This window comes from Tamandua tetradactyla, chromosome 23 (genome assembly GCF_023851605.1).
Source record: "Tamandua tetradactyla isolate mTamTet1 chromosome 23, mTamTet1.pri, whole genome shotgun sequence".
In the NCBI taxonomy this organism is placed as follows: Eukaryota; Metazoa; Chordata; class Mammalia; order Pilosa; family Myrmecophagidae; genus Tamandua; species Tamandua tetradactyla.
This window is the reverse complement of record NC_135349.1, coordinates 41,289,051-41,314,224: the sequence shown is the minus strand read 5'-3', so window position 1 is coordinate 41,314,224 and position 25,174 is coordinate 41,289,051. Positions and strand designations below refer to the sequence as shown.

At 53.2% G+C, this 25,174-nt stretch overlaps 2 protein-coding genes across 7 annotated transcripts in view; one reads left to right on the top strand and one right to left on the bottom strand.

Annotated features, from left to right (window-relative positions):
* Window positions 1-6,465: 6,465 nt before the first annotated feature.
* On the top strand, window positions 6,466-23,129 carry GPRC5B (G protein-coupled receptor class C group 5 member B). Of its 3 annotated transcripts, none has more exons than XM_077141716.1 (4): window positions 6,466-6,565; window positions 15,404-16,417; window positions 21,588-21,700; window positions 23,041-23,129. In XM_077141716.1, exons 2-4 carry the CDS (start codon window positions 15,412-15,414, stop codon window positions 23,083-23,085), a joined length of 1,164 nt encoding a protein of 387 aa, XP_076997831.1. In that variant the 5' UTR covers window positions 6,466-6,565; window positions 15,404-15,411; the 3' UTR covers window positions 23,086-23,129. The 3 variants fall into 3 exon arrangements, with proteins under 3 accessions (XP_076997831.1, XP_076997829.1, XP_076997830.1); XM_077141714.1 differs by lacking the exon at window positions 6,466-6,565 and adding an exon at window positions 12,274-12,668; XM_077141715.1 differs by lacking the exon at window positions 6,466-6,565 and adding an exon at window positions 12,470-12,651.
* The window catches only part of IQCK (IQ motif containing K), a 135,670-nt gene continuing 131,418 nt past the window's right edge, over window positions 20,923-25,174 (bottom strand). The window contains exon 8 of one of the 4 annotated variants that reach the window (XM_077141717.1): window positions 20,923-21,293. In XM_077141717.1, the coding sequence (XP_076997832.1) occupies window positions 21,069-21,293 (225 nt within the window). In that variant the 3' untranslated portion in view covers window positions 20,923-21,068. The remainder of the gene's footprint in view (window positions 21,294-25,174) is intronic. The other 3 variants (XM_077141718.1, XM_077141719.1, XM_077141720.1) reach the window with 3 other exon arrangements.

The window sequence follows — 25,174 nt, the reverse complement described above, 5'->3', positions numbered from 1 at the left end:
TGATTTTCACAGCTGCAGAACTCTAACCCTGAGTCTCAGATGTCACACAGATACCCAAAGTTCCAGGGAATGACCAGGTTATACACAAACAGTTCAGCATCTCAGAATTTAGAAATAACAGTTACAACTCCAGAATAGATATGACTGCTGTAAGAGCTTACAATCTAGGACCCTTTATAATAGGGTCCTTCCTCTGATAACCCATGCTTTCGACTTCAATTCTCAGAGTTTGCACATTATAGTTAAGTCCACATTAGTGAGGCATTATAATATTTGTCTTTTCATTTCTGGCTTATTTCATTCAATATACTGTCCTCAAGTTTCAACAAACTGTACTTAAGTATCAGTAGCCTTAATTCTTGATGATGATTGCATAACTATGTGGCTTTTATGATGTGACCATGTGATTATGAAAACCTTGTGACCAGCACTCCCTTCTGTCTAGAGTATGGACAGAGGAGTAAGAAAATAAAGACAATAAATAAATAAATAGCAAGAAGAGATAAGAGGTGTGGGACATTTTGGATGCTCTTTTTATTTTTGTTTTTTGGAGTAATGAAATTTCTAAAATTGATGGTGGAGATGAATGCACAATCATATGATGATACTATGAGCCACTGATAGTATGATTACATGGCATGTGAATATGTCTCAATAAAATTGCATTTAAAAAGCACAATTAGTGAGATGTGCAACACTGTTTTACCTTTTTTGCAAATTTCTTTGATGTCTGGCTTAATAGAAGACAGCTGTATTCTCATATCTGCTGCTGCATTCAGTCAGCAGTTAGCTGACATGGCATGAGCCACGGGAAAACTCCACTGTACATGCATGAGAGAATGAGAGCAAAAAAAAAGAAAAAGAGGTGAATAAGAGCGTAGCATTGTTGTGGAAATAGTTTTGACTTTGCAGAACCCCTGCGAGGGTCCCCAGGCCACACTTTGAGAATTGCTGGCAGAGGCTCTGATACAGAGGAGAGGGAGAAAGTGGAGAGGAACGGTTGCATTTCCCTGTTTTTACCCAATTTTTGCTCACCAAAGAAATAACAAGGAAGAGCAACTAGACCAGATTTGCTCTCTTGACCCAAATTCCCTCCAGTCCATTTAAATTCAAAATAATTCATTTATAATTATAATAAATTAAAATGTAATTGTAATTTTTAAATCATTTAACTAACTCCTTTAAGGCATGCTTCTGCCCAGGCACAATGCTATGCTCTCGACACCACTGTCTCCATTACAGTTTGCTCAACTCTAACAGCTGGGTGCTACCACGGTCATCCCATCACACAGATGAAGAAACTGAGGGTCAGAGAAACAAAGTGACTTTTCCTGGGTTTCACAGCTGCTGGATGCCATACCGAGATTCAGTCCCCAGTATTTCCGACTCAGGAGCTCTACTCTTAAATGCTATGTTCTAATGTCTCCTCCCCACCCAACTTCAGAATTGTCACATTGGTCCCTGGGTTCCATTTCCAAAGATTCTGATTTAATTGGTCTGGGGAAGGGCCCAGGCATCCTTTTTTTTTTTTTTTTTTAATGATTCAGATGATTTTAATAAACAGGCAGGCTACAGAACACCTGGGCAAAGGGCTTGCTACTCAGAAAGTGTGGTCCTGGGAAGGCAGCCCACCTGAGAGCTCCTGAGACCCCACCCCACCTCTGAGTCAAGCCCATCTACACTGTCCCTCTGGCTTCTCACTTGACCTTGCAGCCCACACCATTCCAAACTTGATAACTGAGCAATGATAAACTGTTCTAAGATTTCTGAACTCTCCACTATGGATGTCCAGAGAAGCCTATTAATAAAGAACCTAGAATTGCAACAGTTTGAACAGCTCTTTGTTTTATGTGGAGGCAGAGACTTGAGTTCACCTTTAGGGACAGAAGTTCTTTGTTTGGGGGAAAACAACAAGGTGCCTTCTAGTAGTGAGATAGTAAAGCAGAAATCTGTCTGAAGTGAGTCGCTTCTGTGGAACTAAAGTTGCTTTGGGAGAAACCAAGAGGAGAGGAGGAGGAAAGGGTGCCAACCCTTGCCATTGACCCTGGGATTGGGTTCAGTCCCTCTGAGACAGAGTGGTGACGGTCCAAAACTCAGAACCCATCTTCATGGGTGGCTAGGGGAGAATGTTAACATAAGGTACTGTTTCAGGATCATGTTCCCTGTTCACCCTGGGGAGGGAATGCCTGGGGCAAACACTGACAGTTGCTGTCTCAACTACCTTTTCTTCCCCCTCCATTTTACTGAGTCTCTTTGTAGAGACTGAAAATACCAAGTGCTCACTTCTCAGCCTCCCTTACAACAAAGGAGGTTAATTGGCCTAGTTCTGGCTAGAAGTCTGCAGGGGCAGGGGGAAGGTTCTAAGAATTATTTTAGCAGAGAGGCTCATGAAAGAGCTATCTTCTCTGAACATTGAGAAAATTCTTTCGTACAGTTAGAGAATGTCACGTGAAGAGCTGATGCTTGGTACTGTGGCAGCCACTTTGTGATCATGAGGTGCCAAGCAGACGATGGCAGAACGGAAGGCTGGGAAGAGTCTGGGTCCATGTTAACACTACTGTGAATGAACCAACTGTGAGATCACGCACACCCCAACTTGTTGTGTGAGATTTAGCCATAAAATCCCTGTTGTTCAGTCCACTTTTTGTCCTAATTCTTGCAGCTGAATTTGTCGTGACAGATTTGGGAGCATTGGGAGACTTCCCCCATAATGGCCTCACAAGAGACCACAAGAGCCATAACCAAGCTATTCTGAGCAATTTTTATGGATCAGAGACAAGGACTTGTGGGAGCTAATGTAGGAAAGGGAGAGCAAGTAGCTGCCACATGGTGACTTGTGGGCTGATTTGTGGGCACAGATAAGGCATCCTTCTGGGGACTCCCAGAAATAGCTGAGAAGCGCTTTGCAAAAGTGACTGAATCTTCTAACACTGTATGTGTCATAAATCACAGTCTGAGTGCTTTAGAGGCAGGAAAAAGTGCAACAATCAATTGGTGATGTCTGCCATGGACACAAAATGGTGGAGTGGCAGTAGTGGAGTGTCCTACACTTACTTACTCGACACTCCTGGCCACTCCACTCAAATGATCCGAAGTGTCCTCCATCCCCTAGAGGAAAGTCAAGTGTGGAATCTCTGGGAAATGTGATGGTAAGAACCTGAGTCCCTGTGCTCACCACCTCTCACTCTCCAGTGAGAGACTTTTCTTCCTCATACATCTGCTCCACTGATCTGTGAGCTCCCTGAGAGCAGAACCCACATCGTGTCCATCTGTCAGCCACCAACGGGGTCAAGCACAGAGCCCAGCACTCTGTAGAGGCGCAAGCAAACTTGTTAGTGGCACCATTGCCTGCCTGGGGCAACCAGAGGAGCGCCGAAAATATCATCCTATCAAGTGCCTGAATCTTCACCATTCCAACCCATGCCTCCGTCGAGTCAAGCTGACGTTTCCAGAAGACCTGGGTGAAATTTCACCTGTGAGGCAATGGGGTGGCATGGACAGAACATGGGTGGGTGTGTTTGCACTCCGCTGCTTACTAACCATGAGATCTTGGAGAAGTCACTGAACCTTTTTGAGACTCGGTTTTGTCACATGTGAGATCAGGACCCTGCCTGCCGACGGTTCTGTGGGTAAAGCAAACTGATGTATAGAAATGGGCTTTCAGAGGTCCAAAGCCCTGAGCAGCCACTGATTTGAGGGATGATCTACTTATTAGCAATGAAAAGAGAATTCTGAATGGTTTGGACAGGGCGTAGATATATTTTAAAGAGGAAAGTGAGGCTGGAATTGAATTATCCACTTAACAAATATTTGATGAGCCATGTGCTGGACAGGGCACAGTATGCAAAGATGCAAGAGAGACATGGTTCTTGTCCTCGCTAACGCAGACCTTCGTTGGCCGGTATGGTAGCCGCTAGTTAGGTGTGGCTACTTAAATTAATCAAAATGAAATAAAACTGAAAATTCAGTTCCTCACTGAATTTTAAACAGAGAACACTTCCTAGAGAGTTCCATTGGACAGTGTTGTTGTTCTCCCCTGTCTAGCATTGACATTTGTCAGCAGAAAACCACGGGCAGCCAGGGAAGCTACTGTTTTTTCATTGGCACAAAGTGGACCAACCCCTTGAGAGCCTGGCACAGGTGCCCACAAGTCCTGGAACCATTCCCTCCAAGAGTGGGGACTGGGCAAGATATGACAACGTCTCACCCTAGAGCAAATGACACTAGTCTAGCGACTTGTTGAGTACATGGGCCGTGGAGCCAGATGGCCTGGGTTGGCTCTGCCAGTTCTCTGACCCTAGGCCAGTACTTTACCCCCTGTGCCTTAGTTTCCCCATCTGTGAAATGCAGATATGAGCACAATCTGGCCTGGAGGTTTGCTGGGAGGATTGGCTTGATTGATTTGATGACTATAAATCACTTAGAGCAGCCAGATTGATTTGATGACTAAATCACTTAGAGTAGCCACCAGGACACGATTGGGTCTACGAAAGAATTAGCTGTGATGATGATGGTGGTGGTCATTGAACTTCTCGGGGAGGAGTGATGCACCTGCTTCTCAAAACCTCCTTTATTTTCTCTCTTTGCTTCCAAATGCTAAACTGACCGTCACAGTTAGGATCCCTCAATAAGACAAGACGGAATGGATGGGAAAGAAAATCTAACCACAATTGTTAATATTGATCAACACACACGGAGGGCTTTCCATGGGCCAGGCACTGCATGAAAGAATTTACACGCATGAAGTCTTTAATTTTCACAACAATCTCAAGAGGCATGTTCCACTTAAATCATCTCCATTTTACAGATGAGAAAATCGAGGCTCAGAAAGGCGAACTAACTTTCCTCATTCAGGAGGGAAAGAAAATGAACTCGGCGTCAGTTCCACTGAACACCACCAGGTGGCAGTGCCCACCCACGGTCCCATTCCGCAATCCGGCGGAAAGGCTGGCGAAAAGGTCCCTAGCCGGTGATTAATGAGCACCTACTGTGTGCCAGGCACTTTTCTAGGCGCTGAAGATACATCGGTGGATAAAGAAGGACCAGATCTCTGCCTTAGTGGCTCTCCCCTTACAATTTCTTTAATTGTAATAACACAATTTTCTTTAAATTGTTTCTTTGAAAATAATACAAGATATTCGCAGAGATGGGTGCCCAAAGGCTGCGTTACTGAAAACAGGCTCCAAGGCCAGAACTTGGAGGTTCGGGAAGGGATGGGGGTAAAATCAGAAAAGAAAGGTTCGCAGCTTCCAAAGATCAGGGGTTGCAGTTCTCCCCAGAAGGAGGTGTTAAACTGCAGCCCATCTTCCTGCCCCGTCCCCAAAGGAGGGGGATCAAGGGGTCATCTCAATGGTACCTGGGGTGGGTCAGATGCCCGTTGAGTCTTAGAGGGCCAGAGTGGGGAGAGGGGAATCACACTGAGAAAGCAAAAGGGGAGGGGGTGGCCCTTACAGGTCTGGTTTGGCCGGAGGAGGGACGAGCTGGGACCGACCCCAGCTGGCTCGGAAACCTAGTCCGAGGCTCCACCAGGGAACCAGCTGCGCTAGTGAGCTGGAACACAGCCTCCCGCGCCCCCGCCCCAGGTCCGGTTGCAGAAGTTATGGACCTCAGGTGACTCGGGGTGCACCCGGAGTAAGGGTTCAGAGATGAGGTGGAGGGCAGCCCCGAGGGGCGCGTGTCCCGGGGTCTGTGAGTGAGTGTGCCAGGGAGAGCCAAGGACGGGCGCGCGCGTGGGTGGTGTGTGTGGTGGGCGCCGGGGCCTTGCATAAGGCCCCAAAGAGGGGTGCACTGTGTGGACGTGCGTGTTTGGGAATGGCCAAGGCCGCCGGCATTGGTCTCAGTGTGCGCCAAGGGACAAACGCGCCGCAGCGCGTTCGCGTGGGAAAGAGCTGCGTTCGGACACGCGGGGAGGAGCCCAAACCGTGACTGTGTGACATGGGTACCCTCGCGGGCTGGGATCCTCGCGGGCCGGGATCCCCTCGGTCCGGAACGCGGTGGGTCTTGGGAGACTTACTGCTCATGAACCCACGTTGGAAAGTGTCCCTCCGTGCGTGTCGTGTGTGTGTGTGTGTGTGTGTGTGCGCGCGCGCGCGCGAGTGTGTTGGCGAGGGGCATTCCTGCGAATAATCTAACTCGGGGTTGTGCCCTGCGCATCTGGATTGGGCGCGCTGTGAGGGTGCACGTGGATTTGGGGTGAGTGTCCAGTGGGACGCTGGAAGGGGGTTCTTCTCAGCTTTCGGAGCAGAGAAAGAAGCGTGCGCCTGGGGTCAGGAGACCGGCTGGGTACTGAAGCGCGGAGCGGGGTCCAGCGCGCAGCATCTGGCCAGACGGGGGCGGGGCTCGGAGGCTCCGGGGGCGGAGCCAGCAGGAGGGGCGGGGCGGCGGGGGCTGCAGCGGCGGGGGCCGGGCCAGGGGGCGCCTCGCGCGGCGGCTGCTCCAGCGGGCGATGCAGTGAGGCCGGACCGGCGCGCGGGCGGGCGCGGGGCGGGGGCCGCGGCCGTGCTGCAGAGATGTGACTCGGGCCGCGGGCCAGCGGGAGCATCGGCGCTGCGGGCGGCGGGGGTCGGTGAGTCTGCGCTGCGCGGATGGGGTGGAGGGCGCTGCGGAACCCCCAGAAACTTTTCCCGCCGTGCACTTGGGAGGATCGGGGGAGTCCGCTTCTTGCGCTTTTCTAAGCTGCCCACCCCTCCCAAGGGGTTAGCCTGCTGGGGAAGGAGATGGGGGACACCGGAGTGCGGGGCCACCTTAGCGTTGAGGGAGAGGAGCCGCAGAGGGCCAGGCTGGGGTCTGTAGGGGGAAGGGGTGGGGGGGGGCCTTGTACTGTGGGGGTCGGTCCAGGTGGAGAGCCGGGTCTCTGGGGAAGGGTTGGGGGCGACCATAGGTAAGTAAAGAGGGGCTGGGGATGTAAAAGGGTCCAACGTGCCCGAGCGACCCGTCGTGGGCAGGGTCCGCGTGGCAGGCTCGGGGGCGCAGAGTACGGACCGGGCAGTGCGAGCGGGGGTCCCAAGGGCCGGGCTTTTGGGGTGAGCGGCCGCACCTGCCGTAGGAAGCGGTAGCCAAGCTTAGAGCCGGCCGTGGCAGCGCACAGCCGGGAGTGGGGGCGCACTGCAGGCTAAGGCAGGCGGAACCGGGACCCGGGGCTGGGGGACAATTGGCGTGGGGGAGGGGGCGGCTTTATACAATGGCGGGGGAGGGTGCTGGCCTTTCTTCTTCGGACCCCGGGGCACTTGGGCCGTAGCCGAAAGAGGCGGCGAGACTGGGGGTGGGGAGCGGGGGGCGGGGGGAGAGGGACACAGCAAAGGACTTGTCCCTCGCTCTCCTTGGGGTGGGGGTGGGGGACACAGCTCCCGGCCCTTCGAGGGCCCCAGCCGTCCCGGGGTCCCTGCCGCCTGGCCGGAAAAGGGCGCACCCGGGAAGAGCTGGTTAACCAGCCGGGGACGGGGCCACCGACCTTGCCCCAGAGGTCTCTCGAGAGCCTCTCGCGCGTTCATTCTCGGGGCCTTGCTCCGTCACACCCAGGCCCAGCCAGCGCCCCCCTCCCCCCAGTCTCCCGGGCCGCGCCGGGGGTGGCTCTTTGGAGCTCGGACAAAGGCCCCTGGAGTGCGGCGGGCAGTGGCGTCCCGGCCTGGGGCCCCGGCCCACGCGCCAGATTGACCGCCCCAACTGCACCAGGAGGGGGGCACCTGAGCGGAGCCCGGGAGGGGCTGGGAGTCCCCGCAGGGAGAAGCGGGGGAGGGACCTGGCACAAAAGCCTGGACACTAACGCCAAGGAGCCTGGATGCCGAAGTTTCTTTGGCCCGGGGCTTGCACAGGATCTGGACTTTGCGTGAAACTGCGTGCAGAAGGCGTGCAAAGAGAATGCAAATCGGCGTCCACCCTGCGGGCTTTGTATGTGGATGTAGTCAGCCCTCTTCCCTCTCGGTTCCCTGCTCTAAGCCTGAAAGGGGGTCAGATGAGTTGAGAAGGGAGGTGGGGGTGGGGCAGTCGCCATTTGGGACACAGCAGCAAGACCAAGGATTTCAGAGTGGTTGCAAAGATAAGCTCAAAACCTTTAAGTCCTTAATTTGTTATTTCAGTAAACGGACCAGCCCCGGGACTGGGTACTGAGGCACTGCCCTGTAGAAAATGGACAAGCCCCGGCCCTCGACGTGCTGGGGGCAGGGGGGAGAACTGACCCCAAACAAGTAAATAAATAGTAAACGGACATACTTGCCTGTGGGGATGGGTGCTTTCCGGAAAATAAAGTGGGGTGTTGTGTAAGAAAGTGACAAGGGCGAATTATGGTTCTGGGGCGTGATGTTTGACCTGAGCCCCACAAGGTTCGGACTGGCCACCCCAAGATTGGGGGGGGGGCGTTGGAACCAGTCAGAGGGCACTGCGGGGGCACAGGTTTGGGGGAAGGAATGAGTTTAGCGTGTCTGGGCACTGAACAAAGGCAATTGTGGCTGGAGCTCGGAGGCAGATGTGTGTGTGTGTGTGTGTGTGTGTGTGTCCAGGAGGAGGGGACCAGCCATGGCTTTGGGGCCCTGGAAAGAAGTTTAGGTTTCGTTCTGCTTGGACCCGGGAGCCGTTGGAGGATTTTCAATGGGGAAGCCACAGGATCTGATTTTTTTTTTTTTTTTTTAAGCTCCCCGTGATGCAGAACTTCCATCCTGCCTCTGGGGCTGGCGAGGAGCCGAGAGCGTTCCAGCCTGTGGGGTCCACTTGGAGCCTGGCCACCCCATGAGCCGACTTGAGGAGTGGCCCAGGTTTTTCACTCTCCCCACTTTTACGCAGTACTTGTCCACCCTCAGTAGAGAGCCCACAGCCCCATTTGTTTCTGACCAGTCAGCACCTCCATGCGATTTCCCGGGGTCCCAAGAAAGCGGCATTTTCTTTTCGGAATTAGGGCCCCACAGGAACCATCCACCCCAGAAAGGGCCGGCCAACGATGTAATTTGCATTTAAATGATTGCTTTTATTTACAGGATTGGAGCTGCTTTGCATATTCATGGATCACAGAGCTTGTGTTCTTGCAACCCTGTTTACTAACCTGCCAGGGTTTTTTGGGTTTTTTTTGTTTTTTAACTCACGAGTCCCCAAGTAGGCTGGTGGAGTGGCCAGCATTAGGAAATGATGATTACGAGATCGTGTAGCTTGGAAATGAGGGTGAGAGGGTGAGACTGCCAGTCTGGGAAAGAGTTTAATGTCAGGAATCCTTGTAACAGTTTAATCTCAGTCAGGGCAGGAAATGCACCGGCGGCTGTAACGGGAGTGGGCTGGGACAGAGTGTACTAAAGTTAGGGCCCTGGCGTGGAGGGGAGCTCCTTGTCCTCATCTGGACCTCTGCCAGAGACACAAGGTGGAGGTGGGGGGTTGTAAGAAGGGCTTAGGCCAGGGGTGCAGTAGAAAGAAGGCCTTGGTGTCAGGAGCTGGGAGAAATGGGTGCTTAGTCTAAATTATGCCTGTAAATTCCAGTAAGCCTCTGGTCAGTTGCCTGACCTCTTTGCCTTCATTTTCCCAACTGGACAACAGGAATCATGATTGCACAGGGGCTTCCTGCATGCCCGGAGCTGTGCTGAGTATTCTTCAAGCAGTATTTCATTTACTCACACCAGCCGCGTGTAGTCAACACTGTCAATATCCCTATTGTACACCCGAAGGTTCAGAGACTTTAAGTAGTTTGTCCAGGGTCACACAGCTTCTAGGTAACCAAGTTCTGTCTGACTCTCTAAGAGGCTTCTGACCTGCTGGGCACTGAGAGGTGATGTGGCTGAGGGGCGAGATGGGGTGCAGGTCAGAATAGAGTGTTTCAGAGCCAGCTTTGAACATTTTATATCTCCTTTCATGTATGTGGGTGGAAGGGCCGGATGCTGGTTCCCAAGAAAATAACCCGTGTCTGTTCTTCGCGTGTCCTGCCTCTAACCCTGCAAGAGAGTCGTTTGATTTCAGGGCACTGAGCCTGGCCAGGGTTCCCCCTCCACCTTCACAGCGGGATTCCCACTGGAGAGCACCTGCTACTGCGAGCGAGAGAGCCTGGGGGTCCCCAGAGCACACCTGCAAAGGCTTTGCACCGCCAGCAGGGTCTGTCTGCTCAGTGTGTGATGGGGGAGGCTGGAGGCTCAGTGTGTGATGGGGAGGTTGTGGACAAACCCCGGGGTGAGAGGCCCCATCCTTTCAGCCCCATTTCCATGGCAGCCACCCCTTCTAGAAAAGCAGTCGGAATGACTATTGGGGACCTCAGATCCACGAGCAGTTGCCAATCATTTTTATTTATTTAACAGATACTTTACACGGAATGCTTACTGCGTATTTGTTTACTGCCCTTATCCCAGATTTGTTTTAATTCTCACGACAATACCGCGAGGCGAGTTATCAGTCCCATTTTGCAGATGAGGCAAATGAGGCAAGAAAAGTAAAAGTCCTCCACCGTCACACAGCTCCAGCAAGTGGCAGGGGCAGGATTGGAAAAGCAGGAGGTCTGGCTCCGAATTACAGGCTTTTCTCCCCTCACATATCACCGTGGAGGGAAGCCGGGCAGGGAGAAGCAGACGTCCAGCGGGGTGGGGGCAGGGGTCTCCACTCTGGCATCGCCCGCCTTCTGCACACAAGGAATCTTGCCTGCATTCTTTCCAGCCTCGGCCTGCCCCAGCTTGCGGAGGAACGGAGCGGGCTTCACCACCTGCCAGGGGTGCTCGGCTCCTCTGCGGGCTTGTGTGTGTGCATGTGTGTACAGTGCAGTGTGCCTGCCTGAGAGCATCTGAATGAGTCACAGTTCTGGGAGCCTGGCTGGCAGTGAACGTAATTAGTACGGGAGCCGAGTCTGGCTCGTTGGTTCACATTTATTCAGATACTCCTTTGAGCTGCCGCACGCCTGCATCCCACGGGTTTGTTGCTGTCTATTCAGCCCATCCCAAGCAGTCCTGCCTCGCGCGGACTTGGACACTCTAATCTAGTGTCATTTGGTTTGGTGGGGCTCCTGGAGAGCTGCCCAGCCGGCAGTGGTGGGAGGCACCAGGTGGCTGATTCAGCAGGAGGGGACTGGCCTGGTGGTGGGCACAGCTGCAGCCCAGTGGAAGTTGCCTGCTTGGTCCAGTGCAGGGGGTGGCCAGTTGGGGGTTCCCGGCCCTGGGCCATTGCTGCCCCTGCCTAATCCCCCCGTGTTTCCCCGAACTCTGTGTGCATAAGCATGGACTGCCTAGCCGTGGTGACGTGACAGTTAGAGACTGTATTTGTCCATTCATTTATTCAGCTCCTGGGCCGTGAGTCCCTCCCAGGTGCTGGGCAGTAGGGGCCCGGCAAGGGCCAAGACAGACAAGGGCCTAGAGGTGGAGATGGTGGGGAACAGAATGAAATAGTAGTAAAATAAAATAATTAAAAATAGTGGCACATGCTACAAAGACAACAATCTAAAGTGCTGGCCTAGAGTGTCCCGGGGACAGGGAGAGCCTGATGTCAACAGATTGCCCAGCAAGGGCTCCCCAAGTGGCATGGTCAGAGACCTGGTCTGTAGGAAGAGCCTGCTGACGGTGGCATGGTTGTCGGCCTCCTGGCCCCACCACCTTCTGCCCATGTGTCCTTGGACAAACCAGCTGACCCTGTTCTAGCTCAGTTTCATCTCCTGTGAAATGCAGATAGTCGCAGCACTCATCTCCTCGGGCTGTGGGCAGGCCCATAAGGGCGCTTAACACATGATAAGCACTATGAGTTAAGGATGGCTGTTGCCACTGTAGCAGTCATTCCATTGCGGGGCAATTTGGAATCTCCCAAGAACCCTAGATGAGCACAGACTTCATACTGTGTGGCAGAGTATATAACTCTACCCCGTGCCCCAAGCATCGGCACATTTGATCTAGGGAGTGGGGTGGCTGTCATCTCATGGGGGTCTTTAGCAATGTTATGACCCATATGAGACAACTAGACCCCTAAAAAGCCTTCACTATGGTCGATTGCATCCACATGTCCAGATACCGGGTAAGAAGGGCTTCCTGGAAGAAGGGGGCTGCAGGACCTAGGAGGAGTATTAGGGCTTCTCTGTTGGCAAGTGACAGGAGCTTAAGCCAAAAATGAGAAGTTAATCAGCTGATGTAATGCAAAGGCCAAGATATCTGCCTTCAGGTATGGCTGAATCCAGGCGTTCAATGGTAATTAGGATTCTGCTCCATCATTTAGGTGTTGGCTCTGGGTCAGCTTATCATGTAGTTGCAAATATGCCCTTCTCCAGCTCCACGCCTATATCTTTTTAGCTTATCAACCCCAACACAAAGAGACCACCTCTGGGCAGGCCATGGTGGCTCAGCAGGCAGAGTTCTTGCCTGCCATGCCGGAGACCTGGGTTCGATTCCCGGTGCCTGCCCATGCAAAAAAAAAAAAAAGAGAGACCACCTCTTCCCAATTAATTCTAGCAAAAATTCTAGGGCTAATTCTCATTGGCCTGGTTCAGGCCCTGTGCCTGCCCATGAGCCAGTCACCATTGTGACGGGGAGGGATAAATGCTCTGATTGGCCAGACCTGGGTCATGTGCCCATGCTCAGTGACAGGGCTCCGGGTAGCTCTCCAAAGAGAGCCAAGAACTCCTTGCGGAAATGGGAGAAACAGATGCTGGCAACAAAAACAACCGTCCCAGAAAGGAGCAGAGGGTTCCGCTTTCAGGAATGAAAACAGAAAGCAAGAGTGTGTCCATTTCCCGGGTCAGAAGAATTACACGCTTTCAGCAGCTTGGTTGCCGTCTTGTCTTGTGTTCTCAGCTCCCTTGGTTTCCTGTTGGGTCGGAAGGCCGAGCAGGCGGTGGGTGGAGCTGGGAAAGCCTAAGGCCAATTTGCAGCCAGGCTTGGAGAGAGAAGGTACCCCCTTAGGGCCGCTCTGAAGTAGAAGAATGAGGGCTTGGGTTCTTGGAAAGAAGGGATATGGGGTGCAGGCCTGAGGCGGAGAAGTCTGTGGTTTCTTGGCATCTTCCATCAACTCTGTCCTTAGGTTCCCAGATCAGGCTTTCTCCAACCCGCATTAGTGACATTTTGGGCCTGATAATTCTGAGTTGTGGCATCTGTCCTATGCATTGTAGGATGTTGTGCTTCCACCCACTAGATGCCAGTAGCACCTCCCAAGTTGGGACAATGAGAAATATCTCCAGACAAGGCCAGCTGTACCTTGGGGGCCAAATTCACCCTAGTTTGAGCACGTTGGTCTAAGGGTTCTTGGGGGTGGGGCTGGGGGCCAGGACTGCAGAAGCACATGCCCACCTGCCATCCTCCCAGCCACTCTCAGGATGGAATTGGCTGCTGTGTGACCTGGTGGGGCTGTGTGGGGTGTTTCTTGTTGCTACTTGCTAACAAGCCTCTTAATCGCATTTGCCTTTGTTGAGACTGTCTGGGGGAAATCCCCGCCAGGGGCTCTCCACTGAGTCGGTGGACCAATGGCGTGTTGTTCAGACACATCCACTTCTTAAAATTTTGTCTCTTGGCGTGCTTACAGGACCTTGTTAAGGCAGCTCGGGCTAGGACAGTCGTTTTCCGAAGGGTGGTATCCTGGGACATGCCCAGAGCGTATGCAACATGAGGTGTACCAAGGAGCAATTCAAACACTTTAAGAGATAAGTATTTTAATGTTAGGTTTTCGTTTAAGTGAGGCAATTTAAAGGACTCCTGGGATCAGGTGATGTGTGGACGCAGCATAAATTGTCGCAGTGGCTCTCCAGTGGGCAGTGCCATGTCAGGGACCCGGCTGGACCTCGGGCCGATTGCCAACGTCTGGGGAACCTCCTCGTCCTGGAAGTGCCTGAGCGGGATGCTGGGATGCTCGTTTAAGGGGCGCCTCTTGCCAAATGCCTTCTCCTTGGAGCCTGAAGAGGAGGCCTCGGTCGCCGCTGCGCCAGGCACCTTCTCACTGAGCTGCATCAATAATTCATCCCAGCCGATGGCCTCACGGCCAGCCCAGGCAGGACTGGAGACTCTCCTAGGCTCCCCGGAGAGGAGCAGAGTGAGGTGGTCGATAGCACATTTACTTAAGGAAGCCCCAGGGACCCGCCCGCGCTGCTGGCCGGGTGCTGGCTGCAACCCCGCAGGTGGGCGGGGCCGAGGCAGTAGGCCAGGGTGGGAAGGGACCCCTGTGCAGGGGTGGGTGGCATTGAAAAGAATCCTGATGAATGTCCGTCTTCGTCCAACTAAGCAGCATCCCTGGCGCCAGCGAGCCGCGCTCGGGGTGCAGACTGTCCCAGGTTACGTCGCATGATATGTGGAGATTCCTGTGGTTGTCACAGCGGAGGGGAGGGGTGTGCCAGTGGCATCTAGGGATGCTGCTAACCATCGTACAGTGCCCAGGGAGTCATCCAGCCCCAAACAGTGCCAAGGTGGAGAACCCTGGTCTGCAGTGATGGACGAGACAGGCAGGGTCCCTGTTCCCCTCCCCCCACTCCCAGATCTTACCATGGAGAAAAACAAGTGGACAGGGGAATGGAGGGGAGAAACGACGTAAAGGGGCAACTACAGGAAAGGCTTAGAGCTGAGAAGGAAATGGGCAGGGGCTCAGGTGGAGAGTAAAGGGATGTGACCTACGTGTGAGGCCAGTGGGGGAGAAGCGGTTTTCCCTGCAGGGAGGGGATCTCGGGTGGGGGTGTAGGGAATAGGAGACTTGGGTTCTGCCCCTCTCTGGGGCTCTGTGTGGAGACCAGATTGAATGGGGGTAAGCGGCCAGGAGAGTCCTGCAGGCATCCCGGGGAGAGGAGAAGTGGGGTGCCGTGAAGAGGGGTGATTCTCGAGAGAGTCCTGGAAGAGGAGAAAGGAACATGTGAGGGGAGGGAGAGAAGGTAGAAGCGAGGAAGGCAGTCCCCCTTGGCGGTCCTCAGTTTGGAAGGCTGTGAGCCGTCTAAGAGGGGCTGCTTCCGTGGAGCAGCTTGCCTGGAGGCTCTGGGTTGTCGCCTGGAAGTTGGAGATCACGTGGGGGGCTGCCTTGTAGCAGGGCTCCGTGGGGACTGGGTGTGTCCGGTCGTGTGGAGCTGCCGCCCAGAGCAAGCCACCGGTCAGTGTTTGCAGTCACGATGGCAAGCGTAATGACAGGGGAGGCCCATGGCGTTCTCCTTACATTTTCAATTTGTGCCTTTATTTTTGAAGAGCTTTAGATGTGGCACATGGCATAAGATTGAAAGGATATATGGGGAAAGGGAGTCTCTTCCCAGCCTGTCCTCCAGCCCCATGGCCGCTGAGAGGCCGCCGGGTACCGCGGTGCAGGCTGTGCGCCGCACGCAAGCAAGGGTGCACGTGGCCCCGGCTGGGGATGCGCTGCCTGGAGAAAGGGGCATCTTGGCTTAATGCGTCCAGAGGCGCCGTATGGGCGGGCAGGGTTGAAACGAGGTAGGAGTCTGACAATGAATTGATCTTTCTCTCCCCCAACATACCCCTCCATCCACTCGTCTGGAATGTTCTGGCGTCAGAGAGAAAGATGAGAACCCACCCAGCGCTCGCCTTCCTCCTGCTCTTTGCGATCACGTCCGGGGCCTCCGAGAACGCGAGCACGTCCCGGGGCTGCGGGCTGGACCTCCTCCCTCAGTACGTGTCCCTGTGCGACCTGGACACCATCTGGGGCATCGTGGTGGAGGCGGTGGCCGGGGCGGGCGCCCTGATCACGCTGCTCCTGATGCTCATCCTCCTGGTGCGGCTGCCGTTCATCAAGGACAAGGAGAAGAAGGAGCCGGTGGGCCTGCACTTCCTCTTCCTCCTGGGGACCCTGGGCCTCTTCGGGCTGACGTTCGCCTTCATCATCCGGGAGGACGAGGCCGTCTGCTCCGTGCGCCGCTTCCTGTGGGGCGTGCTCTTCGCGCTCTGCTTCTCCTGCCTGCTGAGCCAGGCGTGGCGCGTGCGGAGGCTGGTGCGCCACGGCAAGGGCCCGTCGGGCTGGCAGCTGGCGGGCGCGGCGCTGTGCCTCACGCTGGTGGAGGTCATCATCGCCGTGGAGTGGCTGGCGCTCACGGTGCTGCGCGACGCCAAGCCGGCCTGCGCCTATGAGCCCATGGATTTCGCCATGGCCCTCATCTACGACATGGTCCTGCTGGCAGCCTCCCTGGGGCTGGCCCTCTTCACGCTGTGCGGCAAGTTCAAGAAGTGGAAGCAGAACGGCGCCTGCCTCCTGCTCACCGCCTTCCTCTCCGTGCTCATCTGGGTGGCCTGGCTGACCATGTACCTCTTTGGCAATGCCGAGCTGCGCCAGGGCGAGGCCTGGGGCGACCCCACCCTGGCCATCACGCTGGCGGCTAGCGGCTGGGTCTTTGTCATCTTCCACGCCATCCCCGAGATCCACTGCGCCATTCTCCCGGCCCCGCAGGAGAACACGCCCAACTACTTCGACACGTCGCAGCCCAGGATGCGGGAGACGGCTTTCGAGGAGGACGTGCAGCTGCCACGGACCTACATGGAAAACAAGGCCTTCTCCATGGATGAGCACAATGCGGGTAAAGTGGCTCGAAGCTGCCCGGCTGGGTCAGGCCCAGGGCCCTGTGTTCCCCAAGGGCTTTCTTCTCTTTCCAGTGGGCATGGGTGGTCCCGGGGGCGGGGGCACCTGGTAGCGCAGGGTCTGCAAGGGAGGGCCCTGAGATGGATTTTTATTTTTTCCCTATCCATTGCCAGTGAAGAGATGGGGATGTACTTTCTATTTGCCACACTCCTCACCACTCCCTAATGCCGCCCAGCCAATCCGCTGTAACACACTAATTCCCTGGAAGCATTTGAGTTTGCAACCTATGTGCTAGATGGGTGTAAGGGCGCCCAAGGGGGATTGCTCTTGTCCCCCTCCACCACCTCAGTTGCTAAGAGTGAAGGAATTTGGGCCCTGGCGTCGGATGTCCTAGGTTCAATTCAAATCCTAGCTCTACCACTCACTTCCTAGCGGTGTGGCTTTGATTGAATTCCTTTACCTCCCTGAGCCTCAGTTTTTCTTATTTGCAAAACAGAAATAGTAAGAGAATCTCCCTCGTGGAGCTGTCGCATGAAGTAATATAATGGGAATAGTGCTCCCACTGTACCTGGTGTGGATTTGTGTGTCTCTGAGCTTGGTTTCCCTGAGAGCAGAGCCTGAGACATGGGCCTGGGAGCAGGCAGTTTGCCAGGGGTACATTCTGTGCAAGGCGGGTGGCAGGGAGAGTGAGACAAGGAAGGCAGCACCCTCAGACCGGTCATTTAATGAGATGGTTTCAGTGTGGGCCACCGGGACTCAGCCCCACTGGAATGTCTTTGAGGACACATGGAGAAGGAGGCCTCAGAGCGAGCACTGGGGGACCAAAGCCCCTGCGATGAAAGTTGAAAAAGTGTCTCTTAGGATCATGACATTTTCTTTTTTTTAATCAAATACATAGAAAACGCACTGTATTCTTGAGGAAGCTGTGTTGGCACAAATCCGCCAGCCTGGCCTGAGACCATTTGAAATGTAGAAAGACCTCTGGGTATAAGCAGGAAGTAGGCTGAGAATTAGCCATCATTTATTGGCCACTAACTTCTTACCAGGTACCGTTCTATCTCATTAGTCCTTCCACCACCGAAGAGGGGGGTCCTCGTGTTATCCCCAACTTATAGATGACTGACCTAGCCAGCTCACCCTGACTCCCCTCTTGGGGACGTTCACTGGGGACCTGACATGGAGGTGGTTTTCCAGAAGGACTCTGAGTCAACCTTGCTGAGTGCTCAGGCCCAGGACGCAGCCACCAGACCTTCCCTCCTTCCAACCAGAGTGTACCTGGCTTCCCCGCGGAAGGGATTCCTAGCAGCCCCACCTCAGGAGAGAGCTGGGGTACCTAGTGTGTCCTCCATCAGAGCTGCCCCCTTTTTTACCAGGAAGCCCCAGGTCAGCCAATCCCAGTCTCTTGAGAGGTTTGGCAGAGATGGCAGCGTCAGCCTGGCCAGTATGGCTGGCTCCCTGGGTGCTAGGAGAAAGGGGGGGGGGTATCAGGATAGGGAGGTCGTCTGGAGTCTGGGGATGTGGTTAGCAGAGACCAGTTGCCTGGCCAGTTCCGGGGGTTCTGGTAGAGCCCCCTCTTCTCTGGCTCCTCCTAGAGCAAAATCCACTTTATATGAGACCCATGGGCTCCCATTGGGCCTCGAAGGTTCTAGGAACCTCCAAAATGAATGCAAAGTTTTGTACATTTATGTTTTCCTCAGGAATTGATCTCCCACTTCTTTTGTGACCCCAAAAGGATAAGAAGCAGTATTGTGAAAGCCTGATGGTCTGATTTCCTTTGCAGTAAAGCAGAAATGCCAGAACTTACCCAAGTATGAGGGGCTCCAAAAGTAGGACAGCTAACCTTCACTTGGGCTAAGCATGGCCAGGTACCATCCTGAGCCTTTAGTGGCTGATCTCATTTAATCCCCACAATAGCCCTCGGAAGTTTAGACATTAATATCTCCATTTGGCAGAGGGAGAAAACTGAGGCACAGAGAAAGAGGCCAGGTGATTTGCCCAAGAAGTAGAGCCAGCATTTGAACCCAGGTGGGCTGGCTCCAGCGTTCACATGCTTGATCAGTCTGCCACAGAATTACCCTTCTTTTCTTAAAGCCCTTTCGTGTCCATCATCTCACCAAACTTTCAAGACAACTCTGTGTTTAGAAAGTTGGGGAGCGTGAGACCCATTTTACAAAGCCGGGAAACTGAGGCCCGGGGATGTCAGGTACCTTGTTTGAGTTCAAGCAGAGAGGGAAAATGTTGGTTTTCTGAATCCCATTACATGCATCCTTTTTGGTAAAAATGCAGCCAGTACCTAGGTACCTGCATAAGAGCCAGTGATCAAAGGGATCTGGGTCTCATCTTGGCTGGCAGGATCAGGACTGACAAAAGGAGGTAATGGGGGGCAGGAGCTGTCTGCGAGGCACCCCGTGCCCTGCTTTGTTTCACACTCAGAAGCCCCACAGAGGGGCTAGCATGGCATCCTAGCTGGAATCGCCTTTGTGCTGGAAACCCTTGCTGTACTGACTGGAGAATCTCGTCATGCTCTCTTGCAATGGTGAGAGCAGCTGCTGGCATCTTTGGTACTGAGCTCGGCCAATCTGTATTTTAGGGAAATAGGCCCCATGAGGGGTCTTACACCGAGCCCTTGGGTCTTATAGAAGATCAGTGCCCAGGAGTGATGCTTCTTTGCATCTGAGCCTCCCTGCCAGACTTCTGGTCTCTTTCCCTTGACGGTACATCCCTAATGTCCTCATGAGATAGGAAAGGCAGTCCCCAGGCTGGCCTGTGGCTCCGTCGAGCCCCAGTGGCCTCCATTCCCATATTTCCTTTGCCTAAGTGAGACCGCACAGATGCTGCACCCGACTTCACCAGCCTGCTGCCTGTTAATAAGTAGCAACACGTCATGAGGTATGTGCTAAAAGATTAAAATACATTAAGAGATGTAGCACCTCGGCTCTCATCTTGGAAAGTATTAACAGGGTGCATTCGATGTTAACCTTTCAAAGGACTGAGAGAGGAAGATGGTCTTTCCTTCTGGTGAGGGCCTGTGGGCTCTAAGATCTCACTGGGGCCCAGGGCTGTTGTCAACATTGACCTTCTGCTCCCTGGAGTTGGCCTTGAGGGCAGGGCCAACCTGGCCTCATTTGCAGGATCTAGACAGGAGAACACTGGCGTGTGACCTACACACTTTGATTACTGTGGGAGTTCACCTTGCCGGTGAGCCCTGCTTGCCTGTCAGAGCTGACCCTGGTGGAGTGCTGGTTGGATTCTTGATGTTGCACATAAAAAAAAAATTCCTATTTGAATTGGCTTAAGCAGCCAAAGGTATGTATTGAGGTATGGTCTTCAGGAATAGCTAGATCCAGGAGGCTCAAATGATGACAAGATTTGGGTTCTCTCCCTCTCTTGGCTCTGTGTGTCTCATGGCAGCACACAGCTCCAGGTTTGCCTCGAGTCCCGACAGAAAAGAGGTACACATCCCAGGAGGCTCAAGCCAGAGCCTAGGGTGGGCTCTGATTGGATGTGGTTGCCCTCCCCTGAACCGCTCAGCATGGCCAGGGAGATGTGATGCCTTAAATTGGCCAGGCCTAAATCGCATGCTCATCTCTGAAGCCAGGGGAGAAGGCAGCTGTAGCCTAAGTTCAGGGGACTTAGAAGTGGGAGCATTGGTCCCCAGAGAAGAACCACAAGGAGCTTCTATGGAGAGGGACCCTCAGGACACGGCACCCCACAGACAGGTAGTAGAGCTGAGCCTTTGTTTCCTTGTTTGAAGCCAGCCCCTAACCCCACTCATAGATGGCCCAGATCTCTGCTGTATTGTCTCGTCCTCCCCCTCCTCAAACAGGTCTCAGCTAAGAATTGAGACTAGTGGGTCCACGGACTGTCTGTCACTTCCCCCAGTGCTGTTGGCTCCCAGCTACCTCATCTCTGCTTCCCTGGAAAGGCATCTCCTTGCTCAGCCCCCTGCATACTGAGCTTCTTGAGGCTTGGACATGCTCAGGCAAAAAAAGGTTCTCTTAATATATCCTGAAACATGCATTCCCCACCCCAATTTCTTTGGTCTTGCCTGGGCTGAGTTACCTCTAATGTGTAAAAATCCAGGTTTCTTCTAATGGTGGTTAAAAACAGAGTGTCTGGAGCTAGTCTGGAGTGAAGGTAGAGACCACATTGTCTCTGCCTGGGTTTGAATGCTCAGCGGCCACTTGCAAGCTATGTGGCCAGTTATTTCACCTCTCTGTGCCCAAGGTAAAACAGGAATAATAAAAGTACCTATTATGCTAGGAAAATCATAAATAAGGTAATATCTGTTAAGTCCTTTTCTCAGTGTCTGTGCCTGGCCCCTGGTTTGGGTTGCACTCTGAAGGTGTGATTTTGGTCCCTACCCTAAAAAAATCTGTAAGAACAAGCTCTGTTCCTTATTTTTGGCCAGAAAAAATGATTCCATTCAGGGAAGGCTTTTAAGTGAGGCTTTTCTTAGTACTTTCAAGGAGAATGAAGATAAGGACGATGTGAGACAGACTTTTGGTTTTATTTGGTTTTTCTTTAGGAAAAAGTCTAGCAAAATAAGAAATAGAAGAGGAATAAAAAATTAAAAGAAATAAGAAATACTGTTTACCCACCTCCCAGAGATAAAAAGCGCAAGCCTGTTGTGCCATTGGATTCCCTTTTCATTCCAACACGGAGTTGGTGGGGTTCTTTCTGTGCCCGTCCCCTGCCACTTTCTGCTGGAGGTGATCACAGTCGGGCACTTGTTGTGTGTTCTCAGGGTTCCCACCTCTCTGTGTCTCCAGAATCAGTGGCGTTTTGATGGGACGGTGTCCAGCTTTCCTTGAATGGCATTCTGTGCACGTCCAAGGAGCCCATCCGAGGGGTGTCACCCCTGGCTGCAGGGCCTGGGGCAGGGAGGGGATGGAAAGAGCAGGGTAGATGGTCACCTCTGGCCTGTGCCCTGAACTCCCCAAACTTCCTGGTCCCACAGAGCTGTCAGGCTCCAAGAGAGAACAAAGCCCCTTTGTGACTTTTGTTTTGAATCAGGCTTGTGACAAAGGGGAGGAGCGAGCGGAGGTGGCTGTGGCTTACCCAGAGTGTGGTGTTATTGCAGGGGAAGCAAACAAAATGGTGTCTCTTTTTTCTTTTTCCTTTCTTTTGTGTGTGTGTGTGTTTTGTGTCGCCATTCCCTCCTTCAGCTCTCCGGACGGCAGGATTTCGCAATGGCAGCTTGGGAAACAGGCCCAGCGCTCCGTTTAGAAGCAATGTCTATCAGCCGACGGAGATGGCCGTTGTGCTCAACGGAGGGACTGTAAGTATCAAGATGTGATCTGGCAGGAAGCCTGAGAATGTACAGAGTTGGGGAGCAGCTTCACCCGGGACAGACTGCTCTGTGGCCTGCCAAGACGGTGGCTCTGTCCACACCCCGTGCAGCTAGAATGCATGCAGTGCTGACGTTTTCCTTCTTTCCCTGTCCACCCCCTGTCTCCACGCACGGGAAGTACACTTCCTTAACCACCTGTCAATTCCTCTGAAAGAGCCCGTATTTCTTGGGACCAGTGACTCTCTTGGCTTTCATCCTACATTGCCCCTGCCCTCACTGTAGGAGACGACTTATAGGAAAAGCTGAGAATTAGGGAGCCCCAGCAGGCTTTGCTGCCATCCAACCCCCACTTAAGGTGTAGGTCCCCCATTCTTTCCTGTATCTTTGTGCCCCCTGCTGGGCTCGGGGTTCCCCCACCCCTCACCGCCCTCCACTCCCTAAGAGATGTCTTAAGAAATTGGCACGATTACTACTTCTCTCCTGGGAACACGAAAACGGCTTTACTATCTGAGGCCAAACAGACCTCAAGCAGAATTGTCATCATGTGAGTTTTGCCTCTGTGGTATGACATCATTGTGTTTCTCCAGCAAACCAAAGATGCACTCTCATCCCATGTTTAATTTCCAGACATAGCTACATGCTTCTTTCAGAAACCACTACATGAGCCAGTTTACATGTGTAAATTGGATTTCCATTCTTTTTATCATATGCCAACTCCATAAGCTGCCTGAGTAGCTTTTCTTCTTCTTCTCTTTTTAAAATACAAGTCAGGGATGGTGTTTGATCTCTAGAGGGGACTTTTGGTTTTCTTGGCCTTTGGAATGGTACGCCAGGCAATGGTTTGCACTGGCCTGTAAAGAGCTCCAGGACAAATAGATGGACAGATTTGCATTCTCAAGACCCCCTGCCATCCTCTGGGCTGTGTATACTGTCCCATGCCAAGAAAAGCCATGCCCCTGACTTGCGAGCAGTTGGCCTGTTATGTTGGAATAAGCATGGTTTAGAAAATTGCTTCACCAGTCACTCTTAAACCCTCCCGTGCCTTTTCAGAATGAGAGTGTATAAAAATACTCCAGGTGTAGAAAATGAAGCAGGTTTCTGGGTGAGGAAACATAGTCAGGAGGGGCAGGTGACCCCAGAAACAGGGAACTGCCCCTCACAAGAACAGGGGGCTGCAGCACTCACAGTGGCTGCTACTTTTCTTGGGAATTACTTAGCCGGTTTAAGAAAAAGCCGGTGAGCATATCTCTAGCCCATTGTGAAGTAATCCATTTCTAATGTTGACTTTGCAAAGAACAGAGTTCTCAGTGTGTTATCCTTGTTTCCAGATCCCAACGGCTCCGCCAAGTTACACTGGAAGACACCTCTGGTGAAAGACTTTAAAAGTTCCAGAGAATAAGACTCTCTCTCTTACCGATTTTATTCCCTGGCTGTGTCTTTCTTGAGGGGGAAATTGGTAATGGTAGCCAAACGGGGCCGCCTCGCAGCCAGGAGATTTGGAAATCCCAGCTAGAGGGATTTCATGTAAATGTGAACACTGCTGAACTGAAAAAGCTAACACCAACTGCCCTGCCCTGCCACACACACACACGTAATACCAAACCAACCTCAATCCCTGCAGAAAAGAAAAATAATAATAAGCAAAGCTAATTGCCGATAGTATTAGGCTCATTTGAAAGTGTAGCTGGGAAGGCTGTTTCAGCCTCTGGGGGTCGAACAGAACCAAATTCACAGCTGGTGGGCCAGGCTGGTGTTGGTTGACGGTGGCAGGGGGCCAAGGGGCACCCCCCAACCCCTCCCCAGTGAGGGTCCTGCTCTTGGAGATGATCATATCAGCGAGGGGCTAAAGGGGGTCAGGAGCAGTGAAGGAGGTTGTGGGGGTGGCTCTGTGGCCAGGCCCTGCTGAATTGTGGGGTGAGCTTTACAACCAATAGTGGTGGAAGGACCTTGGCAAGTGCCAAAGAAGAAGGATATCTGGGCGTTTACCATGACTGTCACGTTTAGAAAGTGGTGGCCAGCCAGTGTCCCTTCTGTGGGCCTCTCAGCCCTGTACCCGGGTCAAGAAACTGAGCTGGGCCCACCCACCCTCTTCCTCATAGAGCCATACAGATGTTCCGGCTTGGGACAGCAGGCTGAAGACTTTCCAGTTTGCCATCTCTCCTTCCCTTGTCCCTCCATGCCCCTTCCCAAGTTTTTTTCCCACATCCATTTCAAAAGCTCACGCAGGTGGAGGGACGCTCCGCAGCAGGCTTTCCACTGATGCTGCCACGTGGTGGCTTCCCAGGGGTGACTCTAGGCTGGAGGGGACATCCTGGTGCCCGGCGTGCAGTGTGTTTTCAGGTGTCCATGGGGACCGAGCAGTGGATGCGATGGAAGGTCCAGAGCTGATCACTTAGGGTTTTCTTGCTGTTTTGGGGGGGAGAGCACACGGGACATCTTTATCTCGTTTTCTGCGGGTTCCATGAAAATGGGCCTCTTCGACGCCCATCATTTTCCTCGTGGTCTCCACCTGTCCTGAGCAAGTCATTCCTTTGTCATTTCCCATTGCAGACATCTCAGCTGTTGAAAGCCCCATGCTCTCTGCACTGTTTGGCCAGCAGAGTAACTAGCCACGATTTAAAGCAACGAGTTTTAACCTGGCAGCCAGGAATGTGTAAATGAGGGTGGGGCCTTTTGCATATACTCTACTCACTGTATCGCTTTTTCTATAAGACAACCCCATAAGCCTTTAACCTTTAAAGAAAATGAAAAAGGTTAGTGTTTGTTCGGGGTGGGGGGGGGTAGGGGGAGGGCCCGGCCTCTTCACGAACAAACCCGCCTGAGCTGAGAATGTTTTAATAAACCTTCTGATTTTTCTCGCGGGCCGAGTCTCTGCTCTGTCCCCTCTCCCTCCTCACCCTCACCCTTGGGGAGCACTGGGACCTGCGAGGCCAATCTGGCCATTCCTGCTCCGGCCCCTTGGAGTTTCCCTCCCAGCTAGCACAGTTCCTTGTATTTCCAGGCATGGAGGAGAGAAAGCATGGCACAAGAATGCCGCCCCTACCCGACCTTCCTTCTAGAACCATCCCCCCCCCCATCCTGCCCCCACCCAGAGCATGTGCTTGCTTCTAGAGAATCAGATCTCAACCCTCTGGATGAGGAAGCATCACTGGGAGGAGTTGAAAATGGAGCATTGGAGTGGGGGCGGTGGGGGGCGGTGGGGGGCGGTGGTGGGGGTTGCATGAAGACCCAGTATCCTGCAAATAAATGTCCAAGGACCTCGGTCCGATCCAGTGAGAAAGGACAGCATTCCACATTCTCGTGCCAGGAAATGGCTGCCCACCCCTGCTCTCTGGAGTCCTTTGGAGCTCTCTGATTTCTCAGCGACTCGGTCTGCAAGGATCTCCTTGCGGAAGGGAGCCTCTCCCTCAGTCGTGACCCGTCCTAAGTTCTTTGTCGCCCTGACATACTAAGGGGAGCACC

Coding starts and splice junctions, on each gene's coding strand:
- GPRC5B (XM_077141714.1), top strand. CDS start 12,497: ATGTGCCCATGCTCAGTGACAGGGCTCCGGGTAGCTCTCCAAAGAGAG. Junction 12,669..15,403: donor AGAGTGTGTCCATTTCCCGG/GTCAGAAGAATT, acceptor TTCTGGCGTCAG/AGAGAAAGATGAGAACCCAC. Junction 21,701..23,040: donor TTGTGCTCAACGGAGGGACT/GTAAGTATCAAG, acceptor CCTTGTTTCCAG/ATCCCAACGGCTCCGCCAAG.